The sequence below is a fragment of the Heliangelus exortis genome, chromosome 3, assembly GCF_036169615.1.
Source record: "Heliangelus exortis chromosome 3, bHelExo1.hap1, whole genome shotgun sequence".
NCBI classification, from domain to species: Eukaryota; Metazoa; Chordata; class Aves; order Apodiformes; family Trochilidae; genus Heliangelus; species Heliangelus exortis.
The window spans coordinates 21,089,902-21,110,167 of NC_092424.1; the positions used below are offsets into that span (position 1 = coordinate 21,089,902).

Below are 20,266 nucleotides of genomic sequence, written 5' to 3' on the forward strand. Positions count from 1 at the left end.
GCACTCGAGGTGCAGACTCACCAAGGCTGAGTACAAGGGTAGGATCAGCTCCCTGGCCCTGCTGGTCACACTGTTCCTGATACAGGCCAGGATGGTTTTTGCCTTCTTGGCCACCTTGGCACACTGCTGGCTCATGTTCAGCTGCTGTCAGTCAGCACCCCAGGTCCCACACTGCTGGGCAGCTCTCCAGTCACTCCCCCAAGCCTGTAGTGCTGCTGGGGGTTGTTGTGGTCCAAGTGCAGGACCCAACATTTGGCCTTGGTGTAACTCATACTATTGGCCTTGGCCCACCAACCAAACCAGTCTGAATCCCTCCTCAGAGCCTCCCTACCCCCAGGCAGATCAACACTTCCACCCAGCTGGGTGTCATCTGCAAACTCACTGCAGGTGCACTCTATCCCCTCACTCAAATCATCAATAAAGATGTTAAACAGGAGTGGTCCCAGCACCCATGACCAGCTGCCAGCTGGATTTAACTCCATTGTGACCACAACTCTTTGGAGCCAGACATCCAACCAGTTTTTTATCCATTGAAGGGTGTGCACATCCAAACATGAGCAGCCAGCTTCTCCAGGAGAATGCTGTGGGAAACTGTGGCAAAGGCCTTGCTAAAGTCAAGGCAGACAACATCCACAGCCCTTCCCTCATCCATTAAGAGGGTGACCCTGTCATAAAAGATAAGGTTAGTTAGGACGGGGTTCATTTCATGCTTACTTTTATCTGCTGAACTTCTGAGCCACGCCAGTAAAATTTGATTCCTATAGCTTGGTATAGCCTCATTTTATATCAATACTCCATGATGACAGAGCTGGAGGGATAGTCATGATGCAGCAGAGAATCTAACACCTTTCCCAGGTTACACATCTGACACTGGAGATAAGTTTTGCCTCTTCAAGGACAACCAACTCACATCAAATAGCTTCAGAGATCAGGCATCTCTGGCAGGTTCTTCAGGATTAAATTTCCCTCAAGTAGTTTGGCAGGTGTTCTGATATATTTACCCCTTTATCTAGAGAAAGTATATTACTATTAAATTGCTTGTTAAAGCTAAGATTCTACTCACTGTAACTATGATCACCTGAATTTTAAGCTTCTAGAGAGGGACTGGGGCTTGGTCATCTGACTGATTTGCCACACCAATCAACTGAGCCTACAGTAACAAAACAGATGCTTTTAGCTTTCACAACAGCTAGCAAGGCTCAGCTCTTGCAAACCTCTTTCTGTAAAGTTTGTTAACAGTATTTAGTTTGTCACAAGTGCAACAAAGACCAAATCTCACCTGAAATATATAGCACACACAAAAGCTGTAGGAAATTTCAAAGTCCTCCTTTCTAAGCTCACACATGCTTCATTTATGGCAACACAATGCTTGTGGGAACACAGAAACAGGCAGGTCAACAGACTCTCTGGGGCAGAGGGAAGCAAAAAAACCTTCTGTAAAAGCTTGTAACTGCAACCATAGACAACTTTCTGCCAAGAACGGTACAGACACTGTGGATCAAGGATGAAATGATTCCTGAAGACCTCTTTTCATCCTTCTTTCTAAGCAATTTATTATTTCTGTCCTCAGTTATATTCCTGTGATTGCATATTTTAAGTCATCATAATAGCATCCAATTTCAAAGGCTTTTTCTTGATTTTTTTTATCTTCTTTTACAATTGAGTTAGCCCTGTGCAACTCAGAAACTACCAGAGCACTACTGCAAACACACTTTAACGCCTTGAAAAATAACTCACATGGTCTGCCATAAGATGACCAGAGAAAAAACAGAAGCAATGTTGAACCCTCTTTAAAGGTTAACATTTTTTTTTTCCCAACAGAAATTAACTTAATTGAATTTTAAAACTAATATTTTCTGTTCTTCTGACCTACAAAATCACAGGTAAAAATAAAAATCATTCAGTTAGATGACAGGGCTTGAGACAAGGAAAGAAAATTACAGGGACTTTGATTTTTAGGAGCTGCACAGACTGAAAACACAGGTCCCATGTTTGCTCAGGGCTAACTGCACAAAGGTAGGTCCTTCCACATCCCACAGTCAACAAAAAAAAAAAAAACCAAAAAACAAACAAACCAAAAAAAAAAAAAAAAAAAAAAAAGGAGTTCATACTATCTGAGCCTTCAGAAGAAATCTAACATAAGTTACAATATTTTAATGACAGACACTAGCTGCTGGTTTTGCTACTGCTATTTCAATACATGAAGAGCACTAGTTTTAAAGTGAATTCAACCTCTAGGAGTGAATGAGGTGCAGGGCACCCAGAGAACTCTGTTTGTCTGACAGCCCTGCCACTGCCATGCTCTATGACCACAGGACAAGCATAGTACATCTGTGGGAGTACATTTCCCTGATGAAAAAGCAGACCTGACCACACTGGCATCCCTCACTAAGCTCTTTAGGAGCTGATGATTCATAATACTGAAACCACTGTTGTTGTTTTGAAATGAAGCAAACCAGCAAGAAGCCTTCAGAGCTCGTTCTTGGTGTCCCTGACCTTGCAGGGGGTTTGGAACTCAATGATGTTTAAGGTTCCTTCCAATCCAAACCATTCTATGGTTCTTGCCACCCCACCTCCAAGCAGTCCCAGAGGCCAGGCAGCGAGGGGTCTGGGCGGTGGGAGAGGTGGGAAGCAGGAGCCCTGCACAGCCTCCACACACACAAGCAACAAGCTGCTTCCTCCACCTCGTGGAGAATCATGAAACTGTTGTGCAAACCACATTGTAATTGACTAAATTGACTAAAATAGGAGAGATTTTAAACCCAGAGAAATATCCCTTCTGTAAGAGCCCAGAAAGCTCCAGAATTTTTGGAAATAATTCCTTGTTCCATATGATTTCTATCATAAGCAATTAAAAACCCTGGGTTTGTTTTAGTAGTATAGAACATGAATAAATGTACAAGAGATTCAGGGAAGCAGATCAAAGATCACTGCAGAAAAGGAATAATCAGATCTTAATTTACCTTTAATGTTACAACTTTTACAAATTTTCTCATGAAAAAGGGCAGAGTGTCATCAACCAGGGTGGGTTTTTTCATCTTATGGCACTCAAGGTTTCAAATCCTTGTACCAGGAAGTAAACCTGCCACTACACAAGACAGTAACTACTATTCTGTAATTACTATGGAACAGTTATATTCTTAATAATTAAGTTTTTTTAACCTTACCTGATGCTTACCCTTTGCTTTGCTAACTGTCCTGTTCTCCTCTGTTTCAAGTTTACATGGGCTTCTGATTCACCTTCTCTGTTTCAGATATATTTTGTCAGGTTACTTGATGCCTTTGTAAACACAAAACCACTTTTAATTTCCCAAGTCTCAACTCCCTTTTTACTATGTTGTGTTGTTTTCTTTTCAGCATAACAGAAAGTAATACTTTATTCAAATTAATTTTAATGGAATTACATTATTACCAGTTTTTTCCTGGCTTATTCCTGCTTCCATAGTCTCAGATTTAGTTGGTCTAATTATTTACTTATCTGAAAGGCATGTTTTCCTTGAAGCGTCCATACTGACACAGACCCCAAAACAAAGAATAGTAACCCCCAGCTGAACTAACCAAATGCATTAACTGGGTAGTAATTGAATAGCAAGCAGCAGTGAACTTAAGGTTTTGGTTTTAAAATCAACACTCCATTAAGATAACTGGGAGAAATTCACGTTTTGCAGTACTATTGAGTCTCCTTTCAGATTCCACACATGCTATTTCTTTCTGCTTTTTCAAAATGCAGGGAAAAAATGGGTCTATAGAGCAAATTTTAGCTTTTACTCAGGTTCTAGTGTTTACCTGCCCCCAATTCCTTCTTCCTTCTCTTGGGAAAATAAACATTTCAAAGAACACTCCCAATCTATATCCAGAAGTAACAGTGATTTAAGCTTAAACACAGCCACCTAGCTGAGGGTAAAGGAGGCCAGAGGGCTACATCAGGTACAGTGCTATCAGGCATCCCAACAGCTAAGTCAGGATCTAACACCTGCACCGAACCAGCACCACACACTCCTGGTTTGTGAGGATCCTGACCCTGGAAGGTCTGTGCATTCCTACATGCAGGAGAGGAAACAGGAGTGCCCGGTCTTGAATATCTTTTTTTGCAAGACTCTGTATCAAATCTACATGCAACTGCAAATAGCTGTTACCAATTAGCAGGGCTGGCTAACAACCTTTATAGGCAGCAGTTCACTGATGGGATTTACCCTTTTCCCTGCTGTGGCTGTTAAGTACCCAGACAGCTGGATGGCAGATTGCTCTGTGGCTGGATCCTTTAAAGCAAAAAAGCACTAAACAATAAATTTTTATCACAAGGACTGATTCCAAGGTGCAGAATAAGCTGAGGCTCAAATGTCTGAACAAGGACCTTGTAAGTATTCCATCTGTGCTCAGATCACAGTTGCCAGTGCCACTTTCACCATGAGATGAAGTGATCAAGAGTGCTATCAAAGGGAAGAAGCTGGCAGCTACTGTGTTGTGGATAGCAGAACAGAGAACAAAAAGAGCCTGTGGGTGAGGAGGGACATCAAATATTTTTATTGGTAAAAACAGATAAGACCTATTAAAATGAAGAACATTCACTCCATCAAGGAAACACAGTATGAATGACTGCCTGGAGTTATGAGCTATAGCAGGTTCCCCAGCTGAGGATCACTAATTGTGGCATTTGGAATATACTCAAGAGCCAGCTCTGCTAAAGGTGAGAGCTACTTTACTGCCAGCTGCTACTTTGCCATCACAACAACTGGTACTGGGAGTCCCCAGGATCTGGGAGGTGGGTGCTGTCCTCCCAGCAGAGCTAATCAGAGGAGGAAGTTTTGTCTCTTAGAGAAGGCTAAGAAGGTGGGCATCAATGCTGACCTAGGAAATTGAGATGCTGTTCAGACAGGGCACTTTGGCCTTGATGTAACTTTTTTTTTTATGTAACTTACTTTGATGTAACTTTTAAGCACACAGACAAGCCTTTGAATAGACCTGAATCCCCGTACAAGGTACCTGTGCTGTCCTATGCAGAGACAGGAATCCTGGGAACAAGCACAGGCAGTCCAAGTCCATGTAATTAAAAAGCTGTATGACAAAGGTAACTGCAGATCCAAAAGGTCAGAATGTGCTGAATATACATAAACACATAATACACTGTCTGACACGTGCACAAAGCCGTGCTAAGGGAGTGTAAAAAGAGGCTCCTGTAAGTAGAATAAATAGTCATACAAACACCTGTAATTGTTTTTTCTAAAGTCCTAAGTACATGACTGGTAAAAAAACTTTAATGTATTCCTGGCAATACATTCTCTTTTTAAGTCATAAAGAAAGGAGTGTATTTTTCAATAAACACATCACTTGCCTGACCCCAAAAATTTCAATTCAAAACTACACTCGGTGAAACCAAAGCGACAACTGGTACTGCACAGTTAAATATTCTTTCTTCACAATTTTTGCTCAGTATTACGGGCACAGAATCACAGAATGGCTGAGGTTGGAACAGACCATTGCAGGTCATCTTGTCCAATGCCCCTGCTCAAGCAGGGTTATGCAAAGCCAGCTGCCCAACACAATGTCCAAATGACACAGCACTGCAAGGTTTCTAAGGTGGAGTTCAACAGCTACTTAATCCATCACTTATTCAGGCATTTCTTAAGTTGCCTTTCTTCCTTGTTATAGGCCTATATTTTGTAGTTTATGCTTCTGGTGGACAAAAGACCTGCAACCATTATTTCAGTGTCCTCAGGGACTTTAGGCTGAAACTTCTCCCCCTATAGAAACAAATACCCTGACAATAAAGATTAAAAAGAAAATTCCAGGAGCAGAAAAAATGCACAAAGAAACAACTGACCTGATGTCATGTAAGGGAAAATAATAACTGAGGGGAAAAAATGTACTCAGAACAAGATGTTGTTACATCTGTGTAATTTTAAAACTTTACCTTCCTTCTCAAAGCCACCAGAACCATCCTATTAGGCACAATTATTTAAACCCTTCTACAACTGACCAAACCCTTTACAAACCTGCCAAACAGGCAAAGCCAATTCACGGATTGACACAAATTCCCCTCCCCACTGAGGCCATGAATCACCACATATATAGAACTAGAGAAACACTGATATGACCATGGATAAACACATTCCTCACATATTTTTTTTCCAGCTGGAAATTGACCCAACGTTTGGTTTGAATTAAAGATTCATAGCACTGAAACCAAGTAACTAAATGGAAAGATATGAGGCCCTTTGAAGAGCGTGCAAATCAAATTTAGGTGATAATTAGCAGCCAACAATTGAAACCTACTGTTTATTTGCATAGAACCTGGTGTTGCTGAACTACCCCTGGAATGGATGTATGCACATAACTGAGTGTTCTGCTTTCCACCTTCCCTTTTCTAAAACCTTTTACAGAAGACTAAGTCAACTCACTAATGTTAAAGCTCCTGCAGCCTTTTCAAGTAAAGAAAGAGATGTAAGAATCAAGCAAAAAACCTTTTTTGTTTGGCTGTTCTAAAAAACAATGGACCTTTAACAATTTATGCCTGCTCCTTTTCTTCTTCTCCTTGCACACAAGAAAACTGGATTTCAAGTCAAATATAGCCTTTCGATTGCAGTACATACAAACAGAATTGTATTTGCCTATGATATTTAAGGCTCCTTTAACCCCATCTCACCATTGCTGGCATAGTTAACTCCAACCTTCAGTCTTCACCATTTCCACGACTGTACCTTGGTGAGAGTTGTAGCTATAAAACTGCTATTAGCACCTTCAGATCTGAAACTACATGGCAGATAAAATATAAAAAGTTTTAAAAAAGCATCAAATTTGCATTTTTCGCTGTCACTAACAATCTTGCCCTGGTACCTATATTACTATTTCTTCTGAGCTAGCCAACTAAGGAAGAAAATACTTTCATGCTGCTAAGGGTAAATGCTAGAACACATGCACAGAGCAAAAAGTGGTCTCAGCTAGAGAGCTTACAAATTGAAGGCATAAAACTAAATTCCCCAAAAAGTTGTTTTATCCCCTTATGGAAAATGGGAGTACAAGTAAATAGTTACTATTTGTACAGTTCTGTTTGATCACAATGCCTCTGACAGAACACTGCTGCATAAAGAGGTGGAAGTAACTCAATGCTAGAAGTACCTGAGAATGCTTCTTTACTAAGGGGGTTCAAATTTGATTACCAAAGGATAAAGCAAAAACAAAATAAAACAAAAAAAAAAAAAACAGAGCAAGGCAGCACCCATCTTTCAGCTTTGACAAAGCAAATGTGGCATCATCATTCAAAAAACACAGGTCTTTAGTTCTTTGGGAAATTGATTTTAACTCCCAGATCAGTTGTTACAGAATCACCCTCCTTAACAGGCAAGAGTAACATAACATTCTCATACACTCAGTACTCATTTATTACTGGTTGTTATAAGGTTGTATACATTTTCTCTACCCTTTTATTTTAATTGGGAAAATTTAACCTGAGAAAAACACAGCACAGTAGCATACAGATTTCACACGTTCCTTACCTCTTGGTAAGGTGTATGTTGCCAATGGTGCTCATTCAGTATTATGAAAACATTTCCCCAGTTCCACAGTATTTTGGAGTTTACTCAGTTTTTTGCTTAGTTTTAAACCAAACCTTGCTCATTAGCTATGTTCTTTCAAAACTGTGTGTTGAGTCCATCTGTGTAATAGTAAGACATAGAAATAAACATTTAGCAAGACACTCTCAGAAGTGCAATTGAAAAAAAAAAAAAAAAAAAAAAAATTTAGTAATTTTGTTACTTGTGTAATCCAATGCAGAAACGGATACAATCCTTTACAACTTCCTGGGTGTAAAACACATTCCAGATTTTTAAAATCAAGTTTAATCACTCAAAGGCCCTCTCAAAACCCATTCCACATACAGACCCACCTACCTTCCTGCTCACCTCTTACAACCCCCAGAGCCTTGTCTCCTTCAGCTTCATCTGAATTTTCTTCTGTATACATGAAGGTTTCAGAGTCAGCTCCTCAACACTCAGTATCGAATAATTCACTGGCACAGCAAACTGGTCTGTCACTGGTCCCTGTCTTCCAAATCCCCTATTCCCTGATTAATTTTAGCTTGAAAGCATGGTGAAAATTGAATTGTTTTACCTGAGTAATACTAACCACATGCATTTTTTTTTTCTATTTGCCATTTATCAGAGTCAGGTACACCAAGCAATAACAGGTTGTGAAATGAACAACAGCAGGTTTCCAACTGCTGCTGCTCACAAAGGATACAGACCTCAACCACAGTGTGGCTGATAAAGAAAGAGCCTAAACCACTTAATTGATAATTGAAATTTCATTACTGTACTTCGGAATGAGACTCTGGAAGAAGTTCTGCCCCAAGATGAAATCAGTTTCAAATTGAACTTTAAAGGTAATTAAAATTCTGTAATAGTGGAGAAATGTTGGCTACACACTTAAAGTACCTTAGAGAGAACAGAACAGACATTTATATGCATATTTATCAGTACTAGCCCAGTGGCTGAGCTCTGCAGTGTGAGAACATTATCTAAATATCCATATTTAAGCTCTTCTGCATGCAGCTCTCAGAAGCCTAGTGCTGCCCGACCTGTCAGCAAATGGCAATCACAAAAACACTAGCATGATTTGTGATTACAGCTTTAGAAGTTATAAGAAAAGTTTAAAACACACGCACCTTTTTTTCAGAGTCTTTTATGTGCTGGTAATTTGAAAAGGCTGTCAGCTTTGAGTATCTCTGAAGTAACTCCCAGAGCTTGAAGTCGATGAGAATTCAACTGCTGAGACAGGGCTCAGAATTGACATGAATTATTTTAATTATTTCAACCTTGTACTTCCCTCAATTAAATTTTACCATTTGTGATTTTTGAACTTCATTTGAGATGCTGAACTACAGGTTTCATCACAATAATTCATTCAGGATTTTAGCCTCATATAGATGACAATTATTTTAGCTCATTTCTCTAATTTCAAACACTGTACTGCTTACCTGACATAAAACCACGTGCAGGAAATTCTCACCATGACTTTTACATGGTTTCACATCTCAGTATGAACATTTGGAGCCAAAGTTCACAACACAGACTAAAGCTTTGTATTTTCACAACTGTGAAGTAATTAATAAAAGTGTACAACATTTAGAAGAAAAACATAGCAACCTGCTTAGATGAACACATTTTATTTAATGACCACCCCAGATTACCCCATTATATAATGCTACTTACCTAGCTGTTAAGATGGTCATCACTGTGGAATCTGAGAGTCCCTGCATCCATGGCCTCCCACCCAGGGGTATTATATCAATTAAATTTCATGCATTTTATTTTTTAAAAATAAGTATTATCACCACAATCCTTAATTGAAAATCTTTCCACTGATTCAACAAACTGTGGATCAGGCCCTACGTGTCAGGTGTCTAGAAAGGAACATGAGAGTTAGGTCTATCACTTCCACCTCAGTGGTGGCCAAAGACAGTGGAGCTCTACCACAACAAACCTGTTTTGGCAGATTAATTAGAATGAGAAACATCATTATCTTCACAAGTTGTAATAAACTTGTGACAACAAGGAACCTGTATAGCCAAATGTGCAGGGTAATTCTGAAAATTTGGCCACTAGTATCACTACTTTACTAGGTAAAGAAAAATTACATAGACATAAAAGGTGGCTGAAACAGTAAAAGCTGTCTAGATATACCAACAGGGACTAACTAATCTTGCTAACCCTTACTTTTCTAAAATTGCTTTTTTTTTCATTAACATAGTTGCAAAAATTTATCTCAAATGAGAACACCTCATTTGACTTGGTAGTGCTAGGTCAATGGTTGGTCTTCAAGATCTTAAGGGTCTTTTCCAACCTAAGTGATTACAATATCAAGAAAAACACACCACTACTTCCTCAGAAAATTCCAGCAGTGCAAAAGCAGCACTGGACTGAGCATTACATTCTAGAAGACAACTACTCTACAGAAAAAAATGACACCACCTAGACAAAAGCTAGCATTTTAAGGCCAAGTGAACATTACTACACAAGAGCCTTTAATTCTGAGTTAAATTCTTCCTCCATTCTCCATTTCTCCCCACAAAACTTCAAGTCTAGAAAAAAAAAAAAAAAAAGCAGTTTTATGCCCAGCACCCAACACAGCAACTTCAGAGGTTTTCACTTTTACACCAAAAATACTGCTTCAGTTGGACACTTTGTATCCTTATATGTTCTTCTTCCCTAGTAGAGCAGAGGCTTTCTCTCAAGTTTGCTTGTTGTTTACCTACAGCAATGCATTATTATGGATGCATTTTTTTCAGTTTCCAGTACAATGACTACTTGCAAGGCTAGCAGCATAGACAGACAAATGCCAATCCACAAATTATAAACAAATACTTAAATAAATGCATCACTACAGAACCTGTACAGTGTTCTATATCTGCACCAGAGCTGCTGCTGTTCAGGTCTTTGCTGAGATTTATCCTTTGCAATGATTTTCTTTAACCAAAATGATGGGTGCCCCCTAAGTCATCATCAAGGCAATTTCTTGCATTTCTTGAAGCTGGTCTGACAAATGCACCATTGTGGTAAGTCTGAGACAAAGTGGGTACAATCCTAAAGGAAAAAATTCAAAGGCTTGTAAAGTAAACATTTCCTGAAGAAGCGAGAAAGTTCTCTAAGGTTTAAAATTACTTATCTTTCCATGTGCCAAGCTTACTCAGGTATTTTTTTTTTCTTTGTAGTCGTCCTCAAAATGAAGTGTTCTGACTTTTTTAATTAGCTATGCTAATGCACACTAATGCTAACATACATGCTCCAATATTCAGAAATTCTGCCATAAGTTTTGGAATAAATACAACAAACCCTATGACAAAAATGCTATTGAAAGGCAATTTTTAAAACACACCATATTGTTCTAACAAAAAAAACCATCCTACAGTGAAGACAGCTGCATGGTCAACTATGCAACAAATGTGTCTCAACCCAGAAAGTTTCTGCGTAATCCTACAGGAATATGACAATGAAAAAAAAAGAATCCAAGATGCTTAGCCATCCTAACCTAAGCAGAAATTAAAATAATACACAACTTATTTTATTCATTTTGTTCCTGTATGAATCCATGCAGAAAACATCCAGAAAAGCATGTTTATTTTGTCTCACTGACAAAATAACAAATACTAACCATGAAGATTTCTACCTTTCAATACTCCAGGCCCTACTCCAAGTTGAGAGGCAGTGCACTTCACCAATCCTTCGCTTAGGAACAAAGCCTCCAAAAACAAAGTGTTGAGGTTCCAAGCATAAGAGCTTACTAGATCAGAATCTCAGCATACTTTCTGAAAAATTCAATCACAGTAAGAAAAAGTTCATCACTCTAGTTAAGGTAGGAAGAAGCACTGTAACACCAGCAATTGTAGTACCTTCTCACGGCCAAAAGGAAGGAATGGGAAATACTGCAAAAACAGCTGTCTATAACCAACTAAAACTGGCACGACTCTGAAACCAGTAGCATGAATGAGGTGGCCAGCTGACTACCAAAAGCCCTCTCTTTTATCCCATTCCCCTGACACATCAGGTGGATGATGTCTCTACCTTGTCAACACATGCTGGAAGAGGCAGGTGTGTCCCAGTAACCTTGCCATGGCAAGGCTTGTAAAGACAACAGAGCAGGACTGTTGGCAACCTTGTTATGTGGAGACTTCCATTACTCTGTGGAGTTACAATGCCCCATGAGCCAAGTCCCAACACTGTACATGCAGAGAGATTCATCGAGTATGGAGAGTTTGCCTCTTGGGTATTTTATAACAGGGATGCATTATAAGAAGCACAGGAGTAAGAATATCTTCCATCCGTATTATTACTTAAAACTGTGAACAATTCTCTTTTGGAAATGTAAATATTCAACTAGGTTAAATCAAGACAACCACAGATACGCATTTTTTCCCAAATCTTTGGCTGTATTGCAATGGTTGTTTCAATTTGTAATCTCCAACTAAACATTTCCTATCCATGGATTAACAATATATTTACTGACTTGTGTCTTTTAACAGTATTTATCCAACATAACAAAATAAACTGCAATTTGTTATACTTTTTTTTTTTACAAAACATTTTATAAATATTTTTACAAAATGTATACAAAGCAATTTCAAGTGAGACATACTTTACAAATGAAGGTATTTAAGCAAATAAAGTCCATACCACACTGACAATAAGTGACACATCCTCTTTAAGTGAAGTCAGTCTGTAAGGCCTCCCTAAGCTAACAGATAAATTATACTAAAATCATCAAAACAAACAGTTTTCTTAATTGCCAGTTTAAAATGTGTTTTAATATTAGGCAGTATTAAATAACATTGAAACCACAATGCTGATCCAGCAAAATAATGAAAACATGTTTAAAGTCATGCACATTCACAATACTTTGCTGGACTTGAGCCCGTATGATTAATAAATTCATACCTTTTTTTTTTTAAGCACAACAAAAACACAATTCTTTCATTTACTGCTTCAACACGTACCAGAATTCCTTTAGAAATTAATACAAAGGAGTGAACAGAACAGTAATAATTTTAAGATTAATCTTGCTAGGATTGTTCAATGGGTTCCTCTCATAAGTAATTCAGAGAAATGTGTCTGACCGAATCACCCATGATTATTTATATAATTTCTCATTTTTTATATGCTGTTGTCCCCCATCCCCAAATGAGATCCAACAGAAGACACATAGCCTGATACTCCCACCATGTATTTGCTGTAGAGAAGCTGGAAACCCCATATCCATTTTGTGGTGGTACAAAAAGCAAGTGGATCAATGAATGTGCAACTTTTGTTTTTCCCTATAAAAGAAAAACTTAACCAGTTAACATGCAGCTGTGTAACTTGCTGTTTTCCTTCCTAGGTGGTTTAAAACAGTCAAATTTCCAAAATGGTAAAATAAAATACACATCAGGATACACAGCCATAAGCAGATTATTAAATCTAAAAAGGCAATAGGTGAAGAGTATATTGTCAGTTTTGCCAATAAGAAAACAACTAATGGCCTGAGAGTCTATTCTATGGACACCTAACTAAAAATTTAAAACTGGCAATACTTATTACCTTTAATATTTTATACAACACTTGGGAATGTTGGGTTTTTACAAACACGTACTTTGAAATTGGCACAATTTTTTTAAATGGCAATCAGTAAAATACAAAACCAGTATTTCCATTCACCTTGAAGGGGAAATTAATTTTAAGGAAGTTCTTCTTTCTCACATTGCTTTCTAGATTTGGTTTCCTTTAGTGGTCAGACAGTGGACTGTAACTCAATACTGAGTTGCACTGCAATCTTCTACTGTCACAAGAATCTAATTCTTTCTTTTGCACTATTTAAACAGACTGAAATAAATGATAGCAAAACTTTTTGTCTTCCTTCCTGGCAATCTGACTGACAACCACAGCTTGTCACAATGAGCCTCTATATCACGAAATTGTAATCAGCAAGTCTGGAAAATGGCTGGTAATTTTTCTTAGAGATTGTGGAGGTCTGAGTGAGAACACGAGCATACCTTAGAAACCACAAAAGCTATACCCTCCTGAGCAGACATATGCACTACACCCATGTGACAAATGTCAGCACATTTACGTGCACAAAAGCACTCACGACCAAAGTAACCTAGGAAAAAGCAGCATGGGCAGCAAAAAAAAGAAAAGAAAAAAGATGTCATAGATTAAAATAAATAAATAAAATAATAAGATTCTTTCTTAACAACATGACAGGAAGCCAAATACAAACCATGCAATGGTTTCACTCGGCTCTACAATATGAAATAATAACTACACACTTTTCGATATGTTTAAGCAATAGGATTGCTGATCGACTTTGGTCTGTACATCTTTTGATACTTATGACTGCTACGGTGGATGATTTAACACTCTCTGACAGCAAAAAGCAAAAAAATAAAAAATAAACACTGGCCTTTAAATTTAATCAGAGTAAGGCTAATGTCCTCTTAAAATATAAGCTACAAATATCATAATTGTTTTCAAATAAAAGTGCTTTTGACACTTGGTCTAAAAAAAAAACAAAAACAAAAAAAAAAAAACCAAACAAAAAACCCAAACAACAAATTTTTAAAAAACCCAACACATTTATACCACTTCAGAAAGACTCAAGGCTGACTACATCCAATTATAAAATGCAAAATCTTTTCCTCAAGAGTTAACATATATATGTGTTATATATATAAATTCATGGCTCTATCATGGCCTCATCCTGTACACTTGCCATTTATTGGCTTCCATTCTATCTTCCTTAGTCAAGCATTTATTACTTCATATCATGCCACTGTGACTAAGATCATATAATATCATCCCACAGACTAAAGTTACCCACTACAAATATATCATCAAGTACTAGTTTCTGCTCAGAAAGCAATAGAAAAGCACTTAAGTTTAAATTAAGAAGCCTTGTAAACACACTGATGATATCCTTCCAACTTAAGAATCCTAGAACACAGATTCATTAACAAAGCAAATAATCACTTCTGAATAGAGGTACAGTGGGTTTTCCATAAAAACTAAAAATCTGATGATTTGTGGAAGAGAAGGGTAGGGGAGAATTGTTGCTTCCATTGCCTTTTAAAAACATTTTCTTAATAAATATATCCTTTCAAATGACTGTGATTGTCAGTATATTACCATGTTACATAGGGCCTAACAATCTGCAACCTTGTTATGTTGCAGTACTGCACAATTATCAAAAGCATTATCATAATAATACTTGAAACAGTAAGGCCCTAACAGACTGCATTCTAACAAGGATTAACTTTACTTGGGTATCTCACTGTAACCACAATGAGTATTGCTCTCAAACACAGAACAGAATCTAGTTTAGAAAGGTTAACCTTAAATGCATGTCAGGCTGTAATTGTGGTGTCATTCACATTTGCTTCTGCCAAGAGAAACATCAACTTGTCCATGGAACTGTAACTATTAACACTCTAAGATACTATTTACAGCTGCTTCTAAAATAGAGTCTGTTTCTACACCTTCACTGTGGTCTGGAATAAATTTTTCCAGGCAGTTCTCCTGTGAAGCAATAGGTGAAAAAGTAGGAAATTCTAATTCAACTGAGCCACTACTTGTTGCCTCGTTTTGTGGCTGTCTCCCAGCTTTTTTAAGTTCCAAGATGTTTTTAAATGTAGTTTCTAAACTCTTACTGAGCAGTAAGTCTTGCTGGGGTTCACCAGAGCCTTTCTTGTTATCAGGATGTAAAATCTCATTCTTTGGAGAACTCCTCACAGTTTTGTCTTGGAGGGAATTATTACACGTTACCTTTGAGAAAGACTGAACTGTGTTCCTTGATATTTTATTGTGTGTTCCATGACTGCCTCTTGACACAGGTTTTGACAAGTCTTCCGAACTCGAAGAATTCTCAGTGGACTTGGCAAGATCTTTCCCAGCCATCTTTTCTTCAGAAAGGGCCACATACTGGCTCTCAGAAGAACAATTAGCTTTTTCAAATTTTAAAGCTTTAGTGAGGCTCTCCGATTTCTTAGAAGTTATTCCTTCTTGGGGTGTCAGAACATTGTTAGGCACTAGAGGAAGTTTGCTGTGATTTGTGGACTCTGCTGAGCTGGATTTTGGTCGGTCTCTGGCTTGGGTTTTGGTAGTCTGACCTCGAGAAGGTAATGTTTTGCTAGACTGATGGTCACTTTTGCTGGACTGTGCTTCTTCAGCTGCTTGATCAAATTGTTTGGCAGAACAACAAAAATCAGCCTGATAACCATCTGAAAATTAAGTAACAACATTTTACTTAAGTTACGTATCCATCGAAACAGACACTCAAACATTTCTGAGTATTACAATTCAAATGACACTGACAACCTGCAGATTCATGTCTGTAAAGAGACATACACATGCTGAAGTGTTCTGCCATGTCCAGTGTAGGACTTGTGCCCTGTGACAGGATAAGGGCAATGGATTCAAGGTAAGAGCACAGGATGCTCCACCTCAACATGAGGAAGAATTTCTTTACTGTAAGGGTTACAGAGCCCTGGAACAGACCCCCCAGAGAGAGTGTGGACTCTCCTTCTCTGGAGACTTTCAAGAGCCATCTGGATATATTTCTGAGTGACCTGCTTGGGTTTTGGTTCTGCTCTAGCAGAGGGGTTGGACTCGATGTTCTTCAGAAGTCCCTTCTGACCCCTGACATTCTGTAATTCTGTGAATTCAGAAGTTATTAAAATTCAACTTGCAACTGCTTATCTGATAGTTCAGTTACCAGAATCCCTAGCAGTCAGTGTCTCACTATGGTCACAATGATTTTTACACTGCTTTTGTAAGAGTCAGAAGTTAACCTTTACTTACCAGGATCCACTAGTGCAAGACGCTTATCCCGGGTCAGAGATGCCCTTTCTTCCTGGTTAAACATTCTGTCAATCATAACCATTTCTGCAGAGGGATTTATCCGCTGCAGAAAAAATAAAGTAAAAAATTGCCATCTCTGTACTCACTCAGACATTTGCCACCAAATCAAAACATTTACAGCTTTGTCAGAGAAAAGGAATGTGTTTCATCAGGTATTTGTGGGAAATGTTCTCAATTCCACAGCATCTTCAAAGATCTTGACTGTGACTCCAAACACTACTGTAACTCAATCATAAAATATTATTCACATTTTATAGCACGTTTTATTTGTCAAAGATTTTAAAACAAGATGAGATTGTTTTAGATTTTAAAACAAGAACAGATTTGGATTCTATACCTTTTCAGGACTGCATACATTCACCACTCTACATCATCATGTTTTACATCATATAGGATCTTTCTCTTTCAGAGAGAAAGCAAGCAAAAATCTTGCAATGGGACCTCACCATCCTACCATCTTGTTTCCTCCCTGTACTTCTCTCCCATCCTTCTAACTAGTTGGTGCAGAGCTGCACTTTGCTGATGATGCCTTCAAACCAGGTGGATCCAGCCACCACAGAATAAAGTTCACAGGCTACTAAATCACAACACAGGGGACTAGCTCCAAACCTGAACACTATGCAAAATAACCTCTTTGAAATTACTAAATGGGATTTATCATTTAACATATCAGATGTTAAAAGGACAGATTTCAACCTCCAACCTCCCTTTGTACCTGCAATTACTTGCAAATACTTGGGAACCCTTTATAATGGGACTGCTATGGGATTCCAAAACCATATTAATTCTAACACATTCCATATTCCTGTCTCTAAAGCAGAGTGATTCAAATGACCATTCTACTCAAATTCGTAACTTTTCAAGGCTTGAAAACTAACAAGTCTGAAGCCACAATGACATTTCCCGACCCCTGTAAAATACATTTTTTAATTAACTTTTATTTAAGTTTTCTTTTTACCTCATGCCTGCAATTCTGAAAGCACTGAAGTAAATAAATTGTAACATGATTTGTCTCTAATTATAATAACAGATGGAGGCCTCTGAATGGAGATTTGCAACACTCTTTCAGGCTCTATCATCCGCAGAAATATACAGAAACCACCTGCCTGGCTACCATAGCCTGTAAACTAAAATCTTTAAAACCTTCACGTATGTATTTATCTCCTCCATAAGGTGATGAACAGTATCAACAAAATGAATTGTAATGCTAGCTCTCACCTTCCTGTAGATGTATTTTTTTAACACACTGAATCATAACCTATAAGCATAAATTGTGCCTGGGTTATACACCTTACCATTGCATCTTCTATAAGCAAACATCTGTATTTGTTCAGCATAGCCTGTGTCCTCTTCAGAAGCTGTGTAGCTACAGATTCAAATTCACTGTCCACTAGAAAGACAAGAGTGTACTTTTAATTATTGTTCTTCAATAAACTGTGCAGATTTCAAAATGTTCCCTTTCTTACTGCTTTTACATACAGAATTCTCTCAATACATTTATTACAAACTTACTGACAATTTTTAGGAAAAAAATTACCTTTTCTTAAGTCTTCCTCTGTTGGCAGTGATCCCTGGCACACATGGTATGAAAGGAGTCTCTGAACTGCATCATTCAATGATCTGAACCGACTTTTATCTGGTGTCACAGCATGCACCTGATCCTTCTGTAATTGCTGTAGAATACTAAAAGGAAAATTAATGATATATAATTAACCCATACACTAGCAGAAGTTTATAAACTGACAAAAACTAAGAAGAAATTCAGGTTAGAGAAACATCTGCCACAAAATTACAAAAGAAGAATGACTTACAAAGCTCCTTTAGTTAACTGTTTGGCAGCAGGCCTTTTCTGTCCAACTAAATGACCATCCACCTAGGTTCAAATAAAAGACAAATTAAAATATATCCTCTCTGTTGCAAAGCCTAAGTTTCAGCACCAACTTCTGCCAATTTAATGTATCACCAACACAAGTGTAGCCACTGCTTAAGTATTAACACTTTCAATTATCTCCTGTTCTCTCAGCACACGGTATCAGTGCAATAGGGAAGTCACTTCTCTTTCATAAACCAAAGGTCTGAAATATTTTTTGTAGGCAAATTCCACTGTAGTGCTTATATAAGCTTCTCTAGAAAAAAGGTTGGTTATCAAACTTAGCAGGTGAAAAGAAGGTACAGCTAAAAACTTTTCCAAACAAATCTGCTCTTACGAACTGTCTCTGCACTTCTCAGCTGATGTCATCTTGCCTGATTTTGATAGATTAGAGTATCTGAAACCAGGCTAAGGTTGCACACACCAAATTCTCAAGAACTGTAACAGTGAATGGCAGGTGAATGTGGTTCTGGGAATTCTGTTTCAGAGCTGATGCTATAAAGTCATCCATCAGGTATATCTACATCACATTCTTAGGCGTTTATGAAGCCAAGGTTTTTCAAAGGAATACTGTCCTAAGATGTGAGCAAACACTCTTGTTCCTACTGTATGAGAAGTATTATTACAATCTAAATATTCTTCCAAAGAAACCATTCGCGATCAAAGAGTCTTTGATTAATGCAAAGTTGTTGGGTTTCTTTAGTCAACAAGTTCTACTTAATGAAATTGGTCACAGTGCAAAAGTTATTTATGATTTAAAGAAAGATTGCATGAAAGCTCTTTTGAACTACAACATGGTCAGAAGGAACAAAAAAGCATGTGGTACAGAGCATTTATCTTAGCACAGCACAAGCAGCATCAAGCAGGAACACTGTAGTGCAGTGGCTCTTGCTGGCCCAAAAGCTCTTAGCTTCGGAGACAAGGAAGTATTCCCCACCACAAGAGAATGAACATCTAACCAAAAATTTGAAAAACAGCCTGAAGTCATAACTGAGCACTACTGTGAGCTTCTTTTGATCTATCTGTACATCAGTAAGACAGGGGAAAACATTCACATCATACTATGCTGACAAAGACTTCTACAGCAAGGAGCAAAAATTCTAAATCAGATCCTCCCTTGTTTTCTTCCATTATTTTGTATTTTAGTTTCATCCACAATGAAGCCAACACACTCAAGCTTACATCAAACCCTCACTCCTTGCCCTCAGCTACTCAGTCCATGAATGTAATGATTGCCTCCTCCCTCCAGTTCTCGTATTCCCTTTCCAAATAAGATGGCTGCTGCTTCCAGACCTAAACCATGGATGCAATAATAAATTTTTGTATGCAATTGCCACATATAGGAGAACTTTGGGTGGTAAAAAAAAATAAATAAATATGACAATCCAGTGAAGAGTAAAACAGGCAAAGATCAGATGAATTTTTCTGCAGCTTCTCACAAGCCATCCTGTCACAAATAGATTGGTAATAGAAGAGACTGTAAGAAGTAATTAAGAGTAGGTCTAACTTATGTCCTGACCAGCAAAGAATTGCTATGCTACATAAAATTGTTTTCAGGGAACAGTAAAGTTGGCTTCCACTTACTGCCTTAATCTCAAAGCCACACACTCGAGTATCAGTTTGAAAAATACTCAATATTTTATTATGTTTGACAAGCCTGAGTTACTTCATATACCCTAAAAAAACCTGCAGGGACTCCTAGATTATCAATATGGAGTTGAAACAAGCCCAACTTCACTAAAACTCTAAGGGAAAGGAAAACAAATACAGAAGTGTTCTCTACCTGTATACTCTGTTGAACTGCTGATGATCCTATTACTTTTTCTTGTGGCTGTGCTGTTCCTAGAGATTGCTGTACGATTTTTCCTCCAGAGTCCTGTCCTATAAAAAATATATTAAAAAAGACTCGTCATGCTAAGAAAGAACAGAATGTTATGTACCTATCCTGATCATTTCACCTGAGTTTTTAGCTTTTAGGAGAAAGATACATGTCCTCATGCTTAAAAAACATCAGTGA

General features: G+C 38.0%; 1 protein-coding gene across 16 annotated transcripts in view; it reads right to left on the reverse strand.

Annotated features, from left to right (window-relative positions):
• Positions 1 to 14,078: 14,078 nt before the first annotated feature.
• BICRAL (BICRA like chromatin remodeling complex associated protein) overlaps positions 14,079 to 20,266 on the reverse strand; it is a 41,461-nt gene continuing 35,273 nt past the window's right edge. For all 16 annotated transcript variants that reach the window (XM_071739526.1, XM_071739522.1, XM_071739531.1 and 13 more), the window contains 6 exons: positions 20,033 to 20,130; positions 18,191 to 18,252; positions 17,917 to 18,062; positions 17,675 to 17,769; positions 16,320 to 16,422; positions 14,079 to 15,739 (listed from right to left, as the gene is read on the reverse strand). In XM_071739526.1, coding sequence (XP_071595627.1) covers positions 14,943 to 15,739; positions 16,320 to 16,422; positions 17,675 to 17,769; positions 17,917 to 18,062; positions 18,191 to 18,252; positions 20,033 to 20,130 — 1,301 coding nt within the window. In that variant the 3' untranslated portion in view covers positions 14,079 to 14,942. The remainder of the gene's footprint in view (positions 15,740 to 16,319; positions 16,423 to 17,674; positions 17,770 to 17,916; positions 18,063 to 18,190; positions 18,253 to 20,032; positions 20,131 to 20,266) is intronic.